This window comes from Tenrec ecaudatus, chromosome 7 (assembly GCF_050624435.1).
Source record: "Tenrec ecaudatus isolate mTenEca1 chromosome 7, mTenEca1.hap1, whole genome shotgun sequence".
Taxonomy (NCBI): domain Eukaryota; kingdom Metazoa; phylum Chordata; class Mammalia; order Afrosoricida; family Tenrecidae; genus Tenrec; species Tenrec ecaudatus.
In genome coordinates, this window is record NC_134536.1 from 18,415,672 (window position 1) to 18,437,793 (window position 22,122).

A 22,122-nucleotide genomic window follows, 5' to 3' on the forward strand; every position below is an offset into this window, starting at 1 on the left:
CAGGAACCAGATCCTTTATTTGCACACGGCCATGTCCATTACGTCCTCCCCTCAGCTGCCATCAGTTTCATCCCTTCACTCTTAATCAGTGTGGCTTACAGATGCAAACTAGTCCTCGGGGTTATTATGAAGCATGTGTCAAACATAAAGGCTTTCATACCTTTGTGGCCTATAGAACACCTCAGTTACCCAGAATGTGACTCTTCATATGTTCTGTTTGTGTGTGCACATATGTATATGTTGTCCATTGTGTGTGTGTATATGTCTCTGCTGTCTGCTGTGTGTGCACACATGTCTATGCTGTCCGCTGTATGTGCACACATGTCTATGCTGTCCGCTGTGTGTGCACACATGTCTATGCTGTCCGCTGTATGTGCACACATGTCTATGCTGTCCGCTGTGTGTGCACATACATGCATGCTGTTGCTGTTAGCTGCGGTCAGTCGGCTCTGACTCACGGCGCCTCCATGCGTAACAAAAGGCGGCACCCTGATCCTCAGAGGGCTCTAGTCCATGTGGTGGCTGCTGCGCTCTGAGTGCCTGGCGAGGCAGGAGCCCCTCTGCAGCACAACAATACTCATGGTGATCTGTAGGCCTCTCGGGGACTTTCAGAAGTCAATCCACAGGTTTTCCTTCCTAGTCTGTCTTAGGCTTGAACTTCTGCTGAAACACTGCCCGTCCTGGATGACCCTGCTGGTAGCTGAAGTAACTGGCAAAGTGTTCAGTATCACAGTGACACTCACATGCCAGCCTGCACACAGGCCTCGAGTCACAACCAACTCACTGCCACCGTGTCACTAATCACTCAACAGCGACCCTCTAAGTCAGAGTGAGATCGCCTTCCTGGGTTTCCCAGACCCTAACTGTATATGGGAGTAAAAGGCCCCATCTTTCTCCCACAGAGCGGCTGGGATTTCAAACTGCCGACCTTGGGTTAGCAGCCCAGCTTGTAATCACTGTGTCACCAGGGTCCCTTGAATCACAAGTAGGCAAAAAGAAATAAATTGCATAAAGACCACTTGATAGCAAAACTCAATTTGTTCCTTTTAAAGGCAAATTCTAGGGGAGAGTTGGGATCTGAGGCTTGGCTCTGTGCCTTCCCCTTATTGTCCAATAGGGGGAGTGTACTGTGCCCCTCTCAGGAAGACCCCCAATGGGGTCCAAGACCCCCCAAGCACTGAATTCTGAGAGACAGATGGAAGAACTAGAGAGAAGGGTTGATGGAGACCCAAATCAGTGTCTAGCTCTTTGTGTCTTAGTCTGAAAATGCATGTAACCTCTGAAACATGGCTGCTGAAATGCTTCTGCGTGAGACTCTCCAGGATCTCAGACACTGCTGCTCCCTATTTGCCTGTCTTTCACATTGTTATTGTGGTAAAATGCATATAATATAAAACATGCTGGTGTAACCACTTTAATAACAATTTCAAAATTGTAAACTAGGTAGGGGTTACATTGCTAATGGTCTTCTTTATATTCAACGGTTTAACCCCCTCCCCCAGTAGTTTCATTCACCCACTTCTTAATTGCTCCGCCTCCTCTCGTGAACTACCTTCCATTTCACCCAGGTTGGTACTTGTCACCAGGTGAGCCTGTGGCTTTATCTTCCCTCTCTTGCTCTCCCCCTCTTGGCAATCTCCAAATTCTGTTCCCTTTGGTCTGAAAGTCTTTATCTGGTTGCTGTTTGCCCCGTCACCGTGGTCTCATATAATCTTTGTCCTTTTTGTGGTTGGCTGATTCCACTCAGCATAATGTTCTCCGGGTCCATCCATTCCATGAGGTGCTTTGAGGCTTCGTCATCGATTTTCAGAGATGCATCGATTCCACTGTGTGTTCGTACCAGTGTCTCCTTAGCCACTCTTCTGATGGGCATGCTGGTTATTTCCATCACTATTGTGACTCGTGCTGTAGTGAACATGGGTGTGCCTTTGTCTGTTCATGCCACAACGCTTACTTCTTGAGGGTGTATGGATACCTCGCAGAAGGGTTGCTGGATCCTAGGAGATTTCCATTCCCAGTTGTTTGAGGTAGCACCATATTGCTTTCCAATCTCTCGGTAGCCTCTCCAACATTTGCACAGCCATAAAAAGAAATAGAGCCCTGCTCTCTGCTGCCATGTGAATGGACAGTGACAGTTTTCACCTCGTTTCACTAAATAGCCACCTGTAAGTGTATAACTGGAGTCATTGATGACAAGTTCATCTCAAACAAACAGACAAACAAACATGCAGTTCCATGGTATTCATGACAGTCACCGTGTTGGGTTGCTACTGGCTCCATCAAGGTGATTCTGACTCACAACAACCCGTGTACAACAGAACGAAGTGTTGCCCCCCTGCACCATCTTCACGGTTCTTATATTTGAGCCCACGGTTGCAGCCACTGTGTCGGTGTGTCTCTGGGAGGGTCTTCCTCTTGTTCAGCGACACTCTGCCTTAGCAGGCCTGGTGTCCTTATTTGGGGACTGGTCTCTCCTGATAATATTGCAAGGGGGTAACCTTTACCACTTTTTCCTTCCGCACGTTCTCATCACCCCACACAGAAGCTTTGTCCCGATGAAGCAATAACTCTCTACTTCCCGTTCCTCCAGCGCCGGCGGACCACTGGCCTACTTTCTGTCTCTATTGAATTTGCCTATTCCAGGTCTTCCGTGTTAGAAGAATCACCGTAGTTGTCTTTTTGTGCCTGGCTTATTCAACGAAACTAGGCAAAAGCGGTCAACGTTCACGCACCTGGTAGCGTACATCGGGGCTCTATTTCTTTTCATGGAGGGATCATGTTCCCCTGTCTGGACATGCACATTGTGTTTATCCACGCGTCTGTCCACAGACACTGGGTTGTTTCTGCCGTTTGACACTTGTGAATTGCATTGCGGTCAACATTGGTTTACACGGACCCGTTTGCCTCTTTGCTTTCAGTTCTCTGGAGTCTCTACCTTGGCTTGGAACTGCGGGGCCACATGGTAATTCTGTGCTGACCGTTTTAAGGAACCAGCGGTGGTTTTGTTCTCTGCGTTGGAAGGCGACACTGCTTCCTGGGTGTCTGGTACTGGGGAGGGTGGACAGGAGCTTAGTCCAGCTGGGACCTGAGTCCTTTTCCACGCAGCAGACAGCAAACGCATCACTTAGGAGCCCGGGACTGACTGTGCCTCTGCGCATTGGAGCCTGGGGCAGCCTGCGTGTTTGCCTGGCTTTTCAAGGACACTTTTCTTTTTCTCATCCTTAGTGGCTCCTTATAGAACCGAGCCTATTGCAACACATTACTCTAAACTCGGCTTAAAACAATATGATGCACTGTTCGGATAGCCCTGGAGTTCAACATGGGTCAAGTTAGAACCCAGGCACACGCAGGCCATGTTCCTTGCTAACAACTTTAGGAGAGAACCTATGTTCTTGCCCTTTGCCAGCTTCAGAAGGCCCCCTGCATTCCTCGGCTCATGGTTCCCCTCTGTTTTTGAAACTGACAGTGGCCTGACCTGATACACAAGCATAGGAGGTGTGTCATTTATGTGTTTCTTGGGGGGGAAGATCCAGAGCTTCCGTTAGATGCTCCAAGAGTTCGTGACCACAAAATTAATTAAGATGCGGAATGATGTCAAGATCTTCATGGCCAAGAACTTCTTCCTCCGCAGTCTTTTAGGAGGCATTGGGCCACGTGCCCTTTGGTCAGCCCAGAGACGCTGGTGTGACTCTCCCTGGGTCTGAGCCTCTCCGTCCATGGGGGAGGGAGCCCAGGAAGGGCTTGGAGGTCTTGGCCAAGGTCAACAACTGGCCCAGTGAGGTCCCTGGGCTTCAGTTTTGGGCACCCGATCCTGCAGCTCTTGGTATTGTGTGGGCTCATCTCCCCAACTCTGCAGAATAGCAGCCTAGTCTGTCTGCAGAGGGGTGGGGGTGGGGTGGCTGCTCTTCAGAGTCACTTTGTGGAAGAAATGAGAGCAGATTGGTCAGAAGGCACAAAAGCTGGCCTGCTTATTAAACACATCCTGGCTTCCAGCCACTTGGACGGGAGAACCTAAAACCTTTGCTCTCCCTCTGGGAATGCCCAAAGGAGTGCATTTGGATCTCACAAGCTTAGAACTCCGAGGAGGCCTGGGGCAGAGGGTGGGGCGCAATCTTCAACTTTGAAGGGCTGAGTCCAGCCCTCCAGGTCAGGCCATCCCTGCAACTATCTGAGCTGATGGGCAGCTCCAGTGTCTGCAGGGTCCATCTGCATGGCCATTTGCTAGGAACGTGTGGCTATCGAGCCCTTGGAATGTGACCGATGTGTCTGAGTAACTGAATTCTTCCCCCACTCTCCCCATAACTTTTTATTGTGAATTAGGTGACAGTTTACAGAGCAGTCATCGGTTTTCCATTCAATGATTCGTACACACTTTATTTCAACCCATGCACTGCAATGTCCTCAGTGTATCGCCCCTTCTCCCACTCTCCCCCTAGACTTCCCGCTTCCTGTCTTCTTGCTCCTGCCCCTCGGAGCTTGATTGGTAGGCCAATGCTGCCTTTTTGAAGCCCATGGTTGAATTTCTCACACAGGGTTGAATTTCTCACACAGGGTCCAGACCTGAAGGATGACTCAGGGTCTTAGTCTTGACGGTAGGAGCTAAATTCTTCAATTTCATGGATGACTCGTGAGGCAGGGTTGGCTAGAGAAGCAAATCCAGTGACACTCATCTATGTATAAGACAGAACTTTATATATTAAAAGGTAACTAAAAAAAGTAATTACATATCAAGAAGGCATCCCAGCTCCATCCCTCTCAAGTCCCTAAGTCTGATATTAGTTCATAAATCCTTCTTCAGACTCTTGCAGCCACATGCAATGGGGCAGAATGAAGGGAGATCATAGGTCAGTGAGTGCAGAGTTGTATGGAGCCAAGGTCAGGGCAACATGGCTGGCTCTGGCAGCTCCCAGGGTGGCCAGCAAGCAGGAAGGTGAGTGGGGGGCAGAGGGAAGGAAGTTCCTGGGATCCGTCTTATGAGAAGGCCGCACCCTACATGGAAGCGCCATCAGGTGTGAACTGACTGACAGGATGGATTCCACCCCTACAGTTTCGTACGTCTTCAAGTTGACAAAATCACCTGACTGCCAGAGACGAGTTTGAATGTACAGGCACATCTGTAGCTGCAGGAGGCCGGTGGCTGCCAGGATAGACTGGACAGCGTTAGCTTCTAGCTGACCAGCTGTGAGACCTCAGCCAGTGCCCTTTCTTGAGCCTCAAGTACACAATTGAGGGCTTGGTCTCAGGACTCTGAAGCGGCTCTTTCATCTCTTACCATGCCAGAATTCAAGGTCACTGTTTTATGGATGCTTAGCAGAACTGAAAGGAGGCCTAGGTGTGCAATGGCTATAACCGAAAGGTTAGCAGTCTGAACCCGCCAGCCCTCACAGGAAGATGAGCCCGTCTGGCTCGCTACATATTCACAGCCTTCGGAACCCTAGGGAACAGTTCAACTCTTCCCCCTCAGGTCCCCAGGAGTGGGAATCGCCTTGACACCAGTGGGCAGTGTGTCGGCCGTCCCACCCAGAGGTTCAGAGGGTGTGCGTCACTTACCTGAGGTAGGTAGACCAAAACACCGCCCACGCACCGGCAGCTTTCTCGGAGCCTGACGTGCAGGCTTCCAGTGGAAGTCTCTTTCCCTTTCTCTCTAATAAACCTTGTTCACATCCTTCCCTTTCTTTGCCTGCTCAGTAAGGATCATAAAGCGGGGACCCAGCTTACTGCTCAAGCCAAAAGATTCCTTAGAGAGAGAAGGAGCTTGCCAGGCGGGGGATGTGAAAAAGATTGATTAGATAGAAAAGCATCTTGCAAGAGGAGACGTGGAGGGGCCAAAGGCCACGCGACCAGGTCTCCACGAACAAGGGCAAAGGAAAGATGTTTAAGGGAGTTTATGCAGGAAGGACATCATGTGTATTCGCCAAAGGAGGTGAAGAATTCAGGGAATGGAGTCAAACTATGTGCAGTTATGGTACTTGGGTGTGTGCAAAACAGGTGTTCAAGTGGCATCCAAGGGAAAGACTTCTGGGTAGGGTGACCTCACACACTGTGGATGGTGCACGTGTTCGCTGCCAGGGCAGTCTTTGCTCGTGGGTTCAACTCAAGGTCACAGGCATCTAGTCTTCTCTTGCTCCTGTGTCCAGTCTGAGCTGGCCAAATGCTGAATGCTGCAGGGCAAGAGAAGGATCTAACACACCTTATTCTTGCAGGTGTGTGTGCGCTATGAAATGGAAAATGATGCACACTATTGTAATATTCCATGAAGTTCAAGTTAACTGGGTCTGGGTCCATATCTGTTGGTCTGGTGAAATTCCTCAACATCTTCCAAATGATTTGAAATATGGTGGGTTAGAAGAATCCAGCCTCTTTCCTAATCCCTCCCAGCTCCGGATTCAGTCCCCTTTCCTCTGCGCCCGTCACATTCAGCAGTTCCCAGACCATCAGTTCTTACCACGTTCAGCCCAGAGAAGGATCAGGAATGACCATTCTGGTCCCAGAGGCCTCTGTGTTGGTGTCTGAGCCTGCCGGGGCTGAACTCAGACCTTTTATGCAGTGACCTGCCCACTGCAGGCAAGACATGTGGGCGCCCCTCCCTTCTCCAGACCCAGTGCTCCCTGCAGACCTCAGTGGCTAGGATGCCCTCTGCTGGGCCTGCCCCCTGAGGCTCCTCAGGGTCACACGTGGATCACGTGGTAGCCCTTATGGATGGAATAGTGTCCCCTCTCAAAGATACGTTGAGGATCTCACCTCTTCTCCCGGTGAACATGACCTTGTTGGGAATCAGGGCTTTGAAGATGCTCTCTGTTAACCTTGAGCAGAGTGGGCCCTAATCCATTGTGACTGAAGAGACACAGAGGGCCACACAGAGGGAGGTGACCATGAAGACAGAGGCAGAGCCTGGAAGGGAGGCACCCACAAGCCCACAGACACCAGGAGTTGACAGAAACCTCTAGAAACTAGGAGACAGGATGGGGCAGTCTCCTCGGAAAACACCAAGGGGAACCACGTGGCTCATCCCAATTTTGGACTCCTGATCTCCAGAACTGCAGGACAAGAAAGTTCTGTTCTGAGAAGCCACTGCTTGGGGGTGTTTTGTGACAGCTGCCTCTGACAACTCACTGCGACCCATTCAGTAGTAGCAGAAAAGCTAACTTCCAAGAGCAGTTCCCAAACTTGCAAAGTGTGGATGTGCGTGCTCGGGTGCACTTGGGTCCCTGCGCCCCTATGCACTTGGCCTTTAGGAACTTGTACTGGAAGTGTAACCAAAGACCGCGAGCTTGTTGGGGGTGGCCGGCGGGTCGTGGGCAAGAGCACTCGTTCCCACAGGACACCTGTTGCTCTCGCTGACTTGCTTGGGGCAGACAAACTCGGCTTCACCCGGACTTTCCATTCTGTAGGCAAATTCTGCAACGGCCTGAAGTGAAGTTTGTAAACTTGGAGAAAACCACCTGATACTTTCACATCCTCTTACCCCGCTCCAGATCAGGCCTTCTGCCGAGTGCGTCCGCGTTTGAGGGGTGTACACGATTTTGTTTTGCTTGGATTGTTGTTGCTTACGTATTTTTAACTCGCAGAAGAGCCTGCAGCATCCGGCTGATTCTGGAAGAACAAGGGCTTCTCTCACCTCCTCTTGGTGTCACCTCTCACTCACTGACATGAAGTCGATACTGACTCGTCGCAACCCTGTAGAACAGGGTAGAATGGCGCCTGTGAGTTTCCAAGACTGGAACTCTGTACAGGAGTAGAAATTCTTATCTTTCTCCCATGGAGCGGCTCCTGGTTTCGAACAGCTGACCGTTCAATTGGCAGCCCAAACTGTAACCGCGACACCATCTGGGCTTCTTATAGCTAGCCTCTAGTTAAGAAGAAAAGGGTCTTTGAAGATGCTCTCTGTTATCCTAAGGCAGGCAGGGCCCGAATGCACTGGAGAGACACAGTGGGGAAACTGACCCTGTGAGTTTCAGAGATTGTAACTCTGTATGGGAGTAGAAAGTCTTGGCTCTCTCCCATGGAGCAGCTGGTGGTTTCAAACCGTGGACCTAGCAGTTAGCAGCCCAATGTGTAATCTCTATGGTGGATCAACATTAAAGACAGTCATTGGGGCATTGACAGGAGGCCCGGAAGTTGTAACGACCTGCTCTGACCGACCAAGCTGGGTTTAAAGTTCTGAATTAGTTTCCAGTGCTGAGGTCAGAAAATCCCAGACACAATGCTAACTGCCATTAAATGGTGCATAAGTGTGTGCACGAAGGCGTGTTAAAAACCGCAAGTGTGCTTGGGAAGGGCACTGTGAGCATTTCCACAGATTTTATTGTCTCCCCATTCTTACTTTTTCCGACAGGCTGATTGGCATATAACTCACGTATCATACAAGCCAACAGCTCTGTCAATTCAAGAAGAGCTGTACAGGCACCCCAACAATCCCTTTTTGTCTCCCCGTTCTGGAGCGAGGGGTCTAAAGTCCAGGTTAGCACTCCTTGCGGGCCTCCTCCTAGCCTCCCGTGGTCCCTGGCGATTCTCGGGGACCCTTAGCTTATAGATGCACTGCACAGACACTATGTGTGAGCCTCAGCAGGCTCAGCACCCAGAGCACCAAACCGGCTGTCCCACCCCCGCCCCAGATGGATATCAATTCATGGCGACCCAGCGTGAGTCACAGTAGCTCTGCGCTCCATAGGGTTTTCAAGGGCTGTTGTTTCAGCAACGTATTGCCAGGCCTTTCTTCCGAGGCACCTTTGGTCGGATCCAGATCCCTCTCCTGTAGCAGAGTGCTAACTGTTTGCACCACCCAAGGACATCTGCCTGCTGTAAAACCCAAACCAAACCGGCGGTCATCCTGATGCATCAGGACAGAGGAGAGCTGCCTCATAGGGTGTGTCGGTCAGTCATCTTTAATGGAAATCACGGCCCACATTTCTCCTCTGGGACAGCTGGTGGGTTCAGTGCCCTGAGCTGCAGGTTAACAGCTGAGCACTTCACCACGGCACCGCGAGGCTCCTTTGTGTTAGAAGATGTTCATAGATGGACGTTGGATCAGTGAAGCCATGCATGAAGGAATTGGCTGCCGTGGGCTTACCTATTTCCCGGTTGCATATTGGTCAGGACGCTAGTTCCACTCCGTCGAATATTTATTTGCTGACTGGCTCCTGCTTGGTGAGGAAGTGGCCCTGCTGTGACCTTGTTTCTGAGCGTTCTTTAATCCAGGGTGAGACAGCCAAGGTGGGCTTCCAGGTTGGTGAAAAGCAAATCAAAACAAAGCGATGGAAAGGATTAGGAAATGCACCCTCTTCACATTTCAGGAGAGACCAGAAGGCTGCTGAGGGCAGGTTGATGGGGTGTGTGAGAATCAAGCTCTGCCCCACAATACACCTGAAGGAAAAATCCTCCACTCCCGAGGGACCAGTTTAGGGTTCTGGACATCAGGCCCCAACTTCTCTGTGCCGAGAATCAAGGCTAGGCTGGAGGAGTTTTCTTAGAGAAAAACAATTAGATCCCACAGTTTTATCTCTATGTGATGGTTTTGGGGCATGATATCATTAGCTTTCACATTTAGGTCTTTGCTCTGTCTTGTCTTAGTGTTGTGTGTGGTGTGAGGTACGGAGCCTATCTCCTTTTCCTAAAACTGTGTCCCCATTTTGCCAGCACCGCTGGCAAAGAGACCGTTTCTTCCTCATAGAATGGACTTTGGCCCTTTGCTGGGAATCAGCTGCCCAAAGATGAGTGGATTTACGTCTGGGTTCTCCATTCTAGTTCCTTGGCCTGTGTGTCCATCATCGTACTGTTACCAGACCCTTTGATGGAAGTGGTCGTATGGTGTGTTTTAAGCTTGAGAAGCGTGAGATCTTCCACTTTGTTCTTTTCTCACTTTTGTTTTGCCTATTGGGGAATTCCTTCCTTTCCATGTTCTTTAGAGCGACCCTTTTGTATTACAACAGTAAGAGAAAGCAAGACGCTCACCATGACACGCTTGGCCGATATTATCACAAGAAGCCTGGGCTGTAGTCTGTGTCCAATGGAGGGTCATATTTAAAAATCCTATGTCTTCCATGCTCTTGGATTGGAAGACTTTAACAAGGTGCAGATATCAATGCTATCCAAAGTGATTTATAGATACAATGCTGTTCTGCTCCAACTCCCAACAATCTTGTGCCGTTATAACACAAAAGAGTGGCTTTAAAGAAAAGAAATTTATTTCCTCACAGTTCACGAGTCTAGAAATCTAAGGGGACGTCCTTCCTTGTTAGCAGCCCTGGGATTTCCGGAGAGTCCATTGGCATTCATTTTTTTTGTAGACAATCCTCTTATGACATCTGTCTTCCTCCATGTGTGTGTCTATCTAGTCTAATTTGGTCTTTTAATAACTCAGTAGTGATTAGATTTAGGATCACCTTACACTGGTTTAACCTCATTAAAATATCAAAAGAAAAATTTCCCTTTTCAAATAGGATCAGATCCATAGGTAGGAGGGCCAATACATATTTGGGGGCAACACAGTTCATAATCTCTAACAGTGACCCATGGCTGTGTACGAAGGGATCCTGGCTGTCCTCTCCCTTCTCTGTTCACACTGTCTTCTTCCCCCCCCCCCCGACCACGCCCAGTCTCTCCTGTGTCAAAGTCGTAGCCCGGGCTGCTGCTTCTCCAGTTGCTTATAAGGCCAGTGTCTTCACAGACATTCATTGATTTAACACATGCTTACAGAGCCCTTATTAATTATTAGGCAGTGGGATTTTCTTTTTTCCCCCCTTTCCATCAAGACTTTAAAAAATCATTTTATTGGGAGCTCTTACAGATATCGTAACATTCCATAGTCAATCCCATCAAGCGGATTGTACAATCGCTGCCACAATCCATCAAAACATTTTCTTTCTTGAGCTCCTTGATGTCAGCTCCCCTGTGTCCCCTCCCCCCACCCTAACCTCCAGGGACCCATATTTATTTATTTACCCCCATAATAAGGTTTTTTTCTTTCCATTAAAAAACCATCCATTTTATTGACATATAATTCATGAACAATATAATTCGGTCGCTTAAATATATTAGAAAGAGTTGTACAATCACCTCCACAATAAATTTTCGAACATTTCCTTCATTCTTGTGCCCATTACTATTAGCTCTCATTACCCCCTAACCTTCCCTGCTATAACTCTAAGGAGTATGAATCTAGTTATGACTCTATGGAATTACTTATTCTAGATTTCATATAAAGAAAATCATACCAAAAAACTAATGACAACAAAACACAGAAAAAACTCAATTCGAGAGAAAGTAGGAGATGATATGGGTCAACAGGGAAAACAGATGATAATGTGTTAAGTTTTTTCTTTTTGGGCCAGGTAGCTATCTTCCAATTTCCTTTTTTTAAAAAACCATTTTATTGGGGGCTCATACAATTCTTATCACAATCCATGCATACATCCATTGTGCCAAGCACATATGTACATTTGTTGCCGTCATCATTGACTTGATGGCAGTGTGTTAGAGTTTATAATTCTCACAGGAGCCCTGGTCGTGTCGTGGGTTATGCGTTGGGCTGCTAACTGGAAGGTCAGCTAAGTGAGAAGAGCTTACCGACTAATCCTCGACCCTCTACACAGTTATCACAAGCCACCTGCTTCCAGATAAAGCCATGTACTGTGTGCAAAGGATAAACTGTTTTTTAAAGGCAGAGTTCCCTGGATCCTTTTGATTCTATGACTGTGGTCTAGAATATTCTCAGAGCAAACCACTCTTCCTAGGGATCGGTTCTGTGTCTCTACAGCTTTCTTCTTTTCCCCCTTGTAGCCATGGAAACAAAGAAGCTTTCTCCTGCCGGGGCATCCAGCTGGCTGTGGACTGGTTCCGGGGCAGAGGACACACCTCCATCAAGGTTTTTGTTCCATCCTGGAGGAAAGAGCCATCCAGATCTGACGCCCCCATCAGAGGTATGCTGGGGCAGAGATATGCCCACGTGGTTGTCCACCTTTCCTCTGTAGTACGAGAGGTTTATCTCCCTCTCCCCCAGCCCCCCGAAAATGGAACGTAGTATGCATTTTTCCTGCTAGGTGAGCATCCAGCAACTTGCTCTGACTAGTCCACCAGTGGTGTCCTGCCCTGGGAAGGTTCTCTCTAGTCACAGTGAATATGTTCGTGAAAGCAGTTTCATTCAAACCTCGTTTTTTGTGATGGCCGATTTAAGAGCACAGCGTGTGGTTGTGAAATTTTGTTTACTGCTCAGGAAAAATCCCGCAGAAACTGTTGTGATGTTGAACACAGCTTTCCAGGACAGTGCTATGGGAAAAACTCAAGTGTATAAGTTGTTTTCTCATTTCAAAAATGTTGATTGATGACAAACCTCGTTCTGGACATCCATCAGCTTCCCGAATGGACAAAAATGTCGACAAAATTTTTGTGTTCAAAGACCAATGACGGACCATCGAAGAGATGGGGAAGTTATCTGGACTATCTTGGAGCTCAGTTCAGCGAAATGTAATGGAAGATTTGGGAATGAGAAGGGATGCTGTGAAATTTGTGCCTTGGGTTCTGACTGACCAGGAAAAGGAGCATTGAGTGGAAACATGCCGTGCTTTGAAAGAACAGCTCCGAAGTGACCCAGACTTTTCCCCAAGGTCATTACTGGTGACAAGACATGGTGCAATTTGACCCTGAAACCAAACATCAAGCCAGTGGGAGACACCATCATCACCTGAGGGGGGGAAAAAAAGCTCATCAAGTGAAATCAACCATCAATACATTGCTCATTTAAAAACAAATTAATAAATAACTATTGGGGGTTCTTACAGCTCATATAACAGTTCATACATCAATTGTATCAAGCACATTTGTACATATGTAACCATCATCATTTCCAAAATATTTTCTTTCTACTTGAGCCCTTGGTATCAGCTCCTCCTTTCCCTCCTCCCTTCCCCGCCCTCTTACCTTTGTGAACCCTTGATCATTTATAAATTATTTTATTTTCATATTTTCCACACCTCGCTGTCTCCATTCACCCACTCATTTTTTTTATAAGAGGATAGTGCATTTAGAGTTTGTTCCACCAGGTTAGAGTGTTAATCAAGCTTTCTATTTAGAGGTTCTGAAAAGATTACATACTGTAATAATGTGCAACAGAAAAGGCCTGATTTGTGGTAGATGGGGGCCTGGTTTTGCCACCACGACAATGTGCCTGTTCATGAAATCATCTCAGTGTGCCAGCTTTAGGGGAAAAACAGCATGTGTCTCTTGCCCCACACACCTTACTCACCTGACCTCATTCTGTGACTTTGTTTTGATTCTGCAAATGAAGAGGGTCATGAGAGGACCGCTATTTGATGTCATAGAAGAGGTGAAGAAAAACACAAGGGTGCTGCTGTCAGCCATCCAAACAGATGAGTTTGGAAAATGTTTCCAAGAATGGAATCACAGGTTTGACAAATGTATTTAGCATAATGGAGAGTACTTTGGAGGTGATAAGGTTATTTTGTAAAAAAAAAACAAAAACATAGCTTTGGGGGGGAAAATTCAGTTTTTGGGGGGTGCCCCCTTATTTATACTCCTTGCACCTGAGGCCAATCATCTATTCATTTGTTTGCTTAATGGGGTCCAACTCCCTCTGCATTCTGTGCTCCACGAAGACACGGGTTGTGATGTGCGCTGCTCTCACCCTTGTCCCCGTGTGTACCTGTCATCGGGCAGGTGCTCCACACGTAGATACTAGATAGATGAAGGAACAAATGAGTCCATCTTCTGGTGTCACCAATAATTTTTTTTCTTTAATCATGCCTTAGGACTTGTGGCACTCTCCAGAAAGAATAAACCTGCATCCCACCCCCAGGAGGTTCAAATCATCAAGCCATTCACTCAGATAATATTTATGCAATGAATATCTAGTCCAATCTATTTATTTGTACTTTTAACTACCAATTAATATATTTGCTTCCCTTTTCACCAAGTTGATATATGTCTTACTGCCACTGAGTTGATGCCAACTTCTAGGGACTCTATAGGACAGGTAGAACTGTCCCTCTGAGTTTCAGAGACTGTAACTGCTTATGGGAGTACAAAATCCTGTCTTTCTTCTCCTGCAGAGCTTCTGGTGGTTTTGAACTGCTGACCTTTCAGATCACAGCCCAACTTGTAACCATATACCACTGTACCTCCTTAATATATATGTAGCCTCTCCAAAATCAAACCAAACTCACTGCTGTTGAGTTGATGCCAATTCATAGTGATCCTACAGGGCAGGGTAGAACTGCCCCTATGGGTTTTCAAGACTGTAACTCTTTATGGGAGGAGAGAGCCCCCATCTTTCTCCCTTGGAGCTGCTGGTGGGTGGTTTGAACTGCTGACTTTGCAGTTAGTAGCTGAATGAATAATCACTGTGCCACCTGGTCTCCTTATAGCTAGCCTCTAGTTAAGAAGAAAAAAGAACAGGAAAGAAACTGAGACTCGGTGAAATCTTCGTTTTGTATCCTTGTATCACTTAGATTATTTTAAGCTACAGAGAATAGGAAACTGGTTTAGACAGTGTTTTATTGTTTCTTGCTTCCTTTCTGTGAATGTCGTCAGATGGCAAACCATTGTGGTATTGTTTCAGCGCATCAGAAATGGTAGGGTGGGCTTCTTCGTGACCGTGTTAGTCTGGGTAGACTAGAGAAACAAATCAGGGAGACTCATATGTGTATACGAAAGAGCTTTATACACAAGAGCAATTGAATACTGAGAAAACAGCCCAGCCCAGTCCAGATCAAGTCCATAGTCTGATATCAGTCCATATGTCAGATACCAATCTATAAAGTCCTCTTCAGACTCAAGAAACACATGCAATGACACCAAATACAGGAAGATCCACAGGCCAGTGGGTGGAAAGTCCTGTGGATCCAGTGGCAGTGTAAGCATCTCAGCGCTGACAGGGATCTCCACGTGGCTTCTCCAGCTCAGTGCACTAGCGTGTATATTGCCAGGTGGAATGTCTCCCAGGGAGTGAGTTTGTGTCCCGCCTCCAGTTAGCTATTTATCTCCTTAGCGCCTTCTCACTTCCTAGCTCTAGCTTCATGTGATGAAGCGGTTTTAGGCCACGGGGAGGGAAAGCGAGAGCACAGACCCCTGGACACAGCTGGCCCACAGGCAGTCTGTCCAGTAATCCTCCCAATTCTGCTGGTTCCCCTCTCCTTCTCCATAGGCCTGTGGGACTTTTCAGGTAAAATGGCTTCCACCTCATCCCATCCTTTTACACACCTTTGGGGCATGGCTCCCTACACATGAAAGTATCTCTATCGATAAAATCCCAACCCTTTTGGTCTTCCTAAAATTTGTCCAAATTCCTAGGTTTTGCTGCTGCCCCCAAATCCCCTTTTAATGTGGTTATGGATCCACCTGCCTGCTGTTGAACATTATCACGTCACTTCAGTGGGACTTTCAGGAAGAGGGGGACAGATATTTGTGTTCAATTTTCCATTGTGACCTGGTTGCCCCCAAAATTTCTTACGGTGGTCACCTGGAGAGTGGCGGCCTTCCACAGATGTGCAGTATTTGAAGATACTTTGGCGAAGAGAAGGAAGCCACGCCGGGGCAGAGAAAGAGTTTTGCCGCGAGCCACGGCCTTGCATGGAGCAAAGATGAATGAATTTAATTACATTAAGACAGAAGCTGATCTTTACCAATGGAGACCACACAGGTCACACTATGTAAACGCAAGTCTCAAACTGGGGGAGGTCTTGTCGCACCAACAAAGGGCTACTGCTCAGAAGCTATAGAGAACTTCTCCCAGCGAAGAAGACAAAGCCAAGGAGCCAACAGAACAGGCATCACTAGGCCTCTCACAGAAAACATCACCAGCCAAAATCTTCGAAAAGATGCCCAAGCCCATCAGTAAGCAGAGCCATACAAGCTGCAACCACACTAAGAGGCCCCTTTTCACCCACCAGGTTGGCACACATTCCCATCTCTGAAAATGCCAAGTGTCGGGAAACCTCCGAGAACCAAACCCATTGAGTTGATTCTGACCCATTTGTCCTCTTGCTCTGCTGGGTGCGCTTTGGAAAACAGCTTGGCAATACCGTGCCTCAAGATAGTGGATACATGGCAGTGGGACCATATCTGACCTCTTCCGGCCACGCCCGGGATAAGGAGAGGCCAACTTTAGGCACTTGCCATAAAGCAGCGGTCAGACCTGCCTCCACCATCTGCTCCTCTTTACTCCATTGCGACAAGTGTGTCTCTGACGACACTACTCTCTCGCTGGGTTTGCAGAACTCACAGGCAACACTCGTGATGGGGAGGGTGTCTTAGGAAAGTTACCAGCTACCACAAGGCAGGATCAGCAAGCAGTCAAGGCAGAGTCTTTGGTCCATAGGTGTGCTGCTCCTCAGTCAGCAGCCACGTCTCTGAACTTCTCAGCCACATAGTTCCTTGGCTTCTGTCTCTGGGGGCCAGGAAACCAGCCCGCTGCTCTGCCTAAATCTCTGCCTAAAATCTCAGCGTTGCACTCTGGTTGTGTCTCACGCTCGCCTGGCCTTTGGCTCTGGTCGAGGCCTGGCTGTTTGCTCTGTCCCATGGTCTCCGCGCTGCAGCCTCTGGTGCCTCTAGTCTCCGCCACTTCAGACAGAGATCTTTGAACCTGCTGCCGTGGTGGCTCTTCTTTGGATGGTGCTAGGATTTCTCGCTGGACTTTTGGGATGGCTTTTATACACAGGAATGGCTTTGATGAGGAGGTCATTTTTTATCTATGAGCAGATCAAAACCTCTAGGAAACACAGTGTGTGTGTGTGGGGGGGGGTGACTAGGTTCACACCCTCCACTAAGGTGCCACCTGGAATATGTCTCCTGGCCATATGTCTCCTTAATCCTGGCCATTCACAGAGCAGAGGACTCCCTCCAACACGGGATTGTCACCCCAGGCATTGTTGCTGTTGTTAGTGCTCTTGGGTCAGTTCCAGCTCGCAGTGACCCTGGGTACAGCAGAACCAAGCGCCGCCCAGCCCTGCTCCATCCTCACGGTTGTTCTGTGGGAGCCCGTCGATGCAGCCACTGGGTCAGTCCGTCTTGTTCAAGGTCTTGCTTTGTCTCACTGCCCCATTACTTTACCAAGAATGGTGTCTTTTGCCAGGGACCTGTCTCTCTTGACACGTCCAAAGTAAATTAGACAAAGTCTCGTCATCCCTGACGCTAAGGAGCATTCTGGCTGTACTTCTTCCAAGACAGGTGGTAGGGTGGGCTTCTTGGTGATTCTCTTGACTTTTCCGGCCCATCTTTTATCAAAGATTTGTTGCTTTGATTCCAAAGGGCAGTCATTCTAAGGTGTTGTGTGTACCTGTCCTGCCTTTTAAAGAAGACCTCTTGTGTCCACTGGGATGGGATCCTGACCCTTTGAGGGGCCTTGTGGCAGGTAGCCATCAAAAAGGCAAGAGTGGTGGCCCTTATGGTCCCCCCACAGCTACTGTCCCTTGTCAGATGCCCAATGCTGCCCAGGCATAGCCAGTTGCCATTGGTCCAGGTTATACTCCAGTGCATCGTGTAGACCTGGCCTTCGGAGAGTGCTAAGGGATGTATATCACCTGGCCACGCTTGCGTCCCAGACACTTTGGTTGGACCTGCACCACCAGCCTATCCGCCAGCAGCCCAGTGTGATAACCGTGTGCACTGCCCACTGCGCATCACGGCAAATTCCATTACCATTCACTCACCTCACTGCCTTCGAGTCAGTGGTGGCGACTCGCCGATAGGACAGGGTAGAACTGTCCCCGTGGGTTTTCGAGACTTGTACAGAGTAGAAAACCTCGTCTTTCTCCCGCGGAGCGGCTGGTAGTTTCGAACCCCTGATCTTCTGGATCTCAGCCCTATGCATAAGTTCTACGCCACCACGTAGCCAGCGTAACTTCTTAGGACCCAGAGAAGCGGCTCGGCCCCGCCTCCCGGGGGCGGGGCCGGAGCGGGAGGCGTGGTCTGAGCACCGCGCGCCCCTGTCCGCCCCGTACCCGCAGAGCCCCACGTGCTGGAGGAGCTGGAACGGCAGGCGGTGCTGGTGTACACGCCGTCCCGCAGGGTGAGCGGCAAGCGCGTGGTCTGCTACGACGACCGCTACATCGTGAAGGTGGCCTTCGAGCAGGACGGCGTCATCGTCTCCAACGACAACTACCGGGACCTGCAGAGCGAGAACCCCGAGTGGAAGTGGTTCATCGAACAGCGGCTGCTCATGTTCTCCTTCGTCAACGACAGGTGGGTGCAGGCGGGGCGGCACAGGTGGAGGGGGCGGGGCCGTGGGAAGCCACTCCCAGGAGCCTGGGCAAAGCTGGTGGCAGTATTGCCACCTCTCCTCCCTTCCTAGTATTTCCCCAACAGGGAAGTTTTGTCCACTGCCTTTACTCCACCTGTCCCCATGGCCTCCGCCATCGGACTGACTCAGCGCTGGATCGCCAACAGGTGGCTTCAGCATGTACCCTGGGCGCTATAAACCCATTCATTTTGGGGGAGACCGTTTGACTTCAGAGAAGAGCAGGGGAAAGTCCCACGAAAAGGGGGGAAGGGGCATCTAAACGTTGTTCACTTTCTTTCACGTCGTTCCTTACTTTTTCTTTCAGTTATATAGTACAAATATATTTGTTTTTTTATTTAAAAATTTTAATTGATCTGTTTTATAAGTAATATATACATATATTAAGTAATATATACATATATTAATCTATTTTATATATAAATGGATTATAAAATAGGAGAGACCTTTTCTGGTTCTTCATTGGCTACCCACAGGACTCCAAAAGCCCTGTGACTGTCACCTATACATGCCCAGAGCCCAGGGTGAGGTGTTCTAGAAATGAGACGTAATACTCAAGTTGCTCACGAGATGCAGAAGCCTTCTGAGAACCACCAGCCAGCCCTGGGTGACTTCACGCCACCGGGTGAACTGTAGACTTGCTGGGTGGCTGCCGGTCAAGAAGGGCCCGGTGGTGGGCTTCTGCAAAGTCCCAGCGTTGAAACCCTCCAAAGCCCAGCTCTAATCTGCAATGCATAGCAAGTGCCAGGGATTGGAAGCCAGTCCACAACTTGCTTGGGGGTTAGGAAGGCAGCATTGTGATCAGGGCTCAGGGGAGGCTTGGAGCAATGTTGTTGCAGGCTGTGGATAACCTGGGAAGCTGTTAAAATGCAGGTTCCTGGACAGCATGAGATTCTGAGTCAGCCAGGACATGTGAGGCCCAGGGGTCTGAAAATTGTAAAACTAGTTCCCAGGAGACCCAGTACTGACCCTGCTGCCCAACCCACTCCAGGGAGCCATCCCACAGGCCCCTGTGGCCTGTGCAGGGCCCCATAGAAGGGCAAGTTTTGCAGTTTTAAAATGCCATACACCTGAGTTAGAAAGAGTCCAAATTCAGGTAAATCTGCTGCATGAGCATATTGAAAAGAGAGGCTGTCACTCTGAGGACTAAGGTGAGTGAGCCTGACTCAAGCCATGGGATTTTCCATCGCCTCATCTGCATGTGAAAGTTGGACATGGAATAAGGAAGACTGAAGAAGAATCGATGCATTTGAAGTGCGGTGCTGGAGAAGACTATTGAAAATTCCATGGACGGCTAAAAGGACAAACCGATCTGTCTTGGAAGAAGTGCGGCTAGAGTGCTCCTAAGAGGCCAGGATGGAGCGGGGAGGGGAGAAACAAGGATGGAGTGGGCGGGGAGAGGCAAGATGGCGAGACTTCATCTCACATACTTTGGACATGTTGTCAGGGGAGACCAGTCCCTGGAAGAGGACATCGTGTTTGGTAAAGCGGAAGGGCAGCGACAAAGAGGAAGGCTCTCAAGAAGATGCATTGACACGATGGCTGGAGCAAGGGACTCAAGCATGGGAACACTTGTGTGCATGGTTCAGGACCTGGCAGTGTTTCGCTCTGTTTTGCATAGGGGTGCTATGGGTGGGAACCGCCTCGGTGTCCTCACCGAACAACAGCAAACCCGGCCAGAGGTGAGTCTGCTTTGTTCTCACTTCCTGTGCTTCTTTCCAGGTTCATGCCTCCTGACGACCCCCTGGGCCGCCGAGGACCCACCCTCAGCAACTTTCTGAGCCGGAAGCCCAAGCCCCCCGCCCCATCCTGGCAGCACTGTCCCTACGGTGGGTGGTATCCACTGCCCCCTCCACTTGTCAAGTGACTGTGTCGTGGCAGCTCAGGACAAGCACTGGCTTGGTGGTCGGTAGCCTGGGTTCTGGCCTGGCCTTTGCCCCTGACCAGCTGTGTGAGTCTGGAGAGGCTACTTAACCTTTGTGAGCTTCCCTTTCTGGGCAGGGCGATTGGAAGGATTGGACTGACTCCACGGGGCCTGTGGCCCGGGGGCCTGTGGGGACTGCACACAGGACAAAACTGTGTCTGGGAAGCAAGGAGGCTGTGGGCACCCCCGCACCTCCCCCCAAACTTCCCTTGTTCAGTCTCTTCTCCTGAAACCTGGGCACATACGCCCTCATCTTACAATACCTCCCCTCCACCCCGATAGACTTTGACCAATTAAGGACTGGTTCCCTCCTGGGATGCCAGCCTCCAGACAGCTCTGCCGCTAACACTGATTTGGCTGAGTTATATCAAGCCCAAGGCTTGGGTTTGTGCTGGTAGAAGTTCACCCAAACCTTGGGTGGCAGTGTGGTCACTTATTATTCATGGGGGGTGGCCACCCGGTACCTCCGGGAAGGTCCCTCCTTCACTCTCCAAGTGTCCCCGTTTGAGAGAATCACCTTTGGTAGAAGGATCCTGCACAGAGAGGGCAGTAGTTAGCGCAGGGACTGGATAGTGGAACCGAGGCAGCTCAGCTGGTACAGGCCCATGGGCAGGGCTCCCCACCCCCCCAAGACTGGCCCCTGGGAAAGGGTTGTTGGGAGCTTGAAAAAGACTGGTCTCAAAGTTTGATCTCAGTCCCTGGTCTTAGAAGGACACCCCTCTTCTGGGCACTGAGGTTGGTTCCGCCACTCCAGGGGGTAGAGTGGGGAACAGCTGGCTCCCCCAGCCACACTCAGGTGGCACCCCAATTCCAAGGCATTCCGTGGAGTCTGCAGTGGCCAGGTGGCCTTCCCGGAGGAGTGAGTCTCCAAGGAGCAAGGTCGGGAGGGTCTCGACAAAGCCCCGCTCTCCGCCTTCCTCTCTTCCAGGCAAGAAATGCACGTACGGCATCAAGTGCAAGTTCTACCACCCGGAGAGGCCGCACCGCGCGCGGCTGGCCGTGGCTGACGAGCTCCGAGCCCAAATCCGGGCCGCACCGGGCTCGGGCTGCGTGGCCGCCCCCAGCTCCCCCAGCGCGGGCAGCCGCAGCCTCCTTCCCGGGCGACCGGTCCCCGACGACGTGGCGGCGCTGGAAGGCCGCTTCTCGCGCATGGCGGTGGGCAAAGACCGGGAGCTGCTTGAGGCGCGCTGCCCTGGGCCCTGCGGCGGCCTCGCACCTGGCCAGCGCTGCCCATCCCCGCGGCCAGGACCTCCGCGTCCCGGGGCGCCAGGGCCCTCCCTGCCCAGCCTCAAGAGCCCCTTTGCCCCCGGCGACCATCCACTGCTGCTTGGCCCGCAGGGTGGGCGCTGCCCCCGGGACCTGCCGCGTGAACCGCCAGAGGAGGCCTGGATCCACTTCCCCAGACGCTCGGCCTGGGCAGAGTCCGCCTGGGGCGACTGCACCTTTGGGGGTCCCCCTGCGTGCACGCCCCCCTCTGCAGATGGGGTGCTAGACGCTTGCCCCGGGACACGCAACGCACTCGGTCGCCTCTTCGCGCCCGAGCAGGTGGACCGCGGGGTGGCCAGGCTTCCCGAGTAGTCGGACAGGGCCCTTCCCATCCCGAGAGTCCAGCCGGCTGTGCCGCTGGGAGACCCCGAGGGGACTCGTCCCGGGGACTGCCAGTAGGGCCTCCGGTGCCCTCCTGCAAAGCGGATGAAGGAACAGGTAAGAGCCTGGTCCCTAGCCTGCCCAGCCTGTAAACCGAAATCAACCCAGAGCCGTTGCCCTGGCGCAAGGCACAGTAGAACTGCTTCACGGTGGATCCCCTGTGCAGACTTGCTTCCTAAAGATTGGGGACTGGACCGCTCACCTCTGGCCTAGCAGCCAAGCGTCAGCCACTGCCCATTAGAGCTCCTTGCCCACCATAGGGACCCCTTTCAGTAAGGGGGTTGTGTTTTAAGGCTATGTGTTA

The 22,122-nt window shown here is 50.3% G+C and overlaps 1 protein-coding gene across 1 annotated transcript in view; it reads left to right on the plus strand.

Annotated features, from left to right (window-relative positions):
• The window catches only part of ZC3H12D (zinc finger CCCH-type containing 12D), a 28,558-nt gene extending 6,809 nt beyond the window's left edge, over window positions 1-21,749 (plus strand). The window contains exons 5-8 of the mRNA XM_075554222.1: window positions 11,779-11,918; window positions 17,958-18,192; window positions 19,970-20,076; window positions 21,100-21,749. Of these exons, the coding sequence (XP_075410337.1) occupies window positions 11,779-11,918; window positions 17,958-18,192; window positions 19,970-20,076; window positions 21,100-21,749 (1,132 nt within the window). The remainder of the gene's footprint in view (window positions 1-11,778; window positions 11,919-17,957; window positions 18,193-19,969; window positions 20,077-21,099) is intronic.
• Window positions 21,750-22,122: the final 373 nt, after the last annotated feature.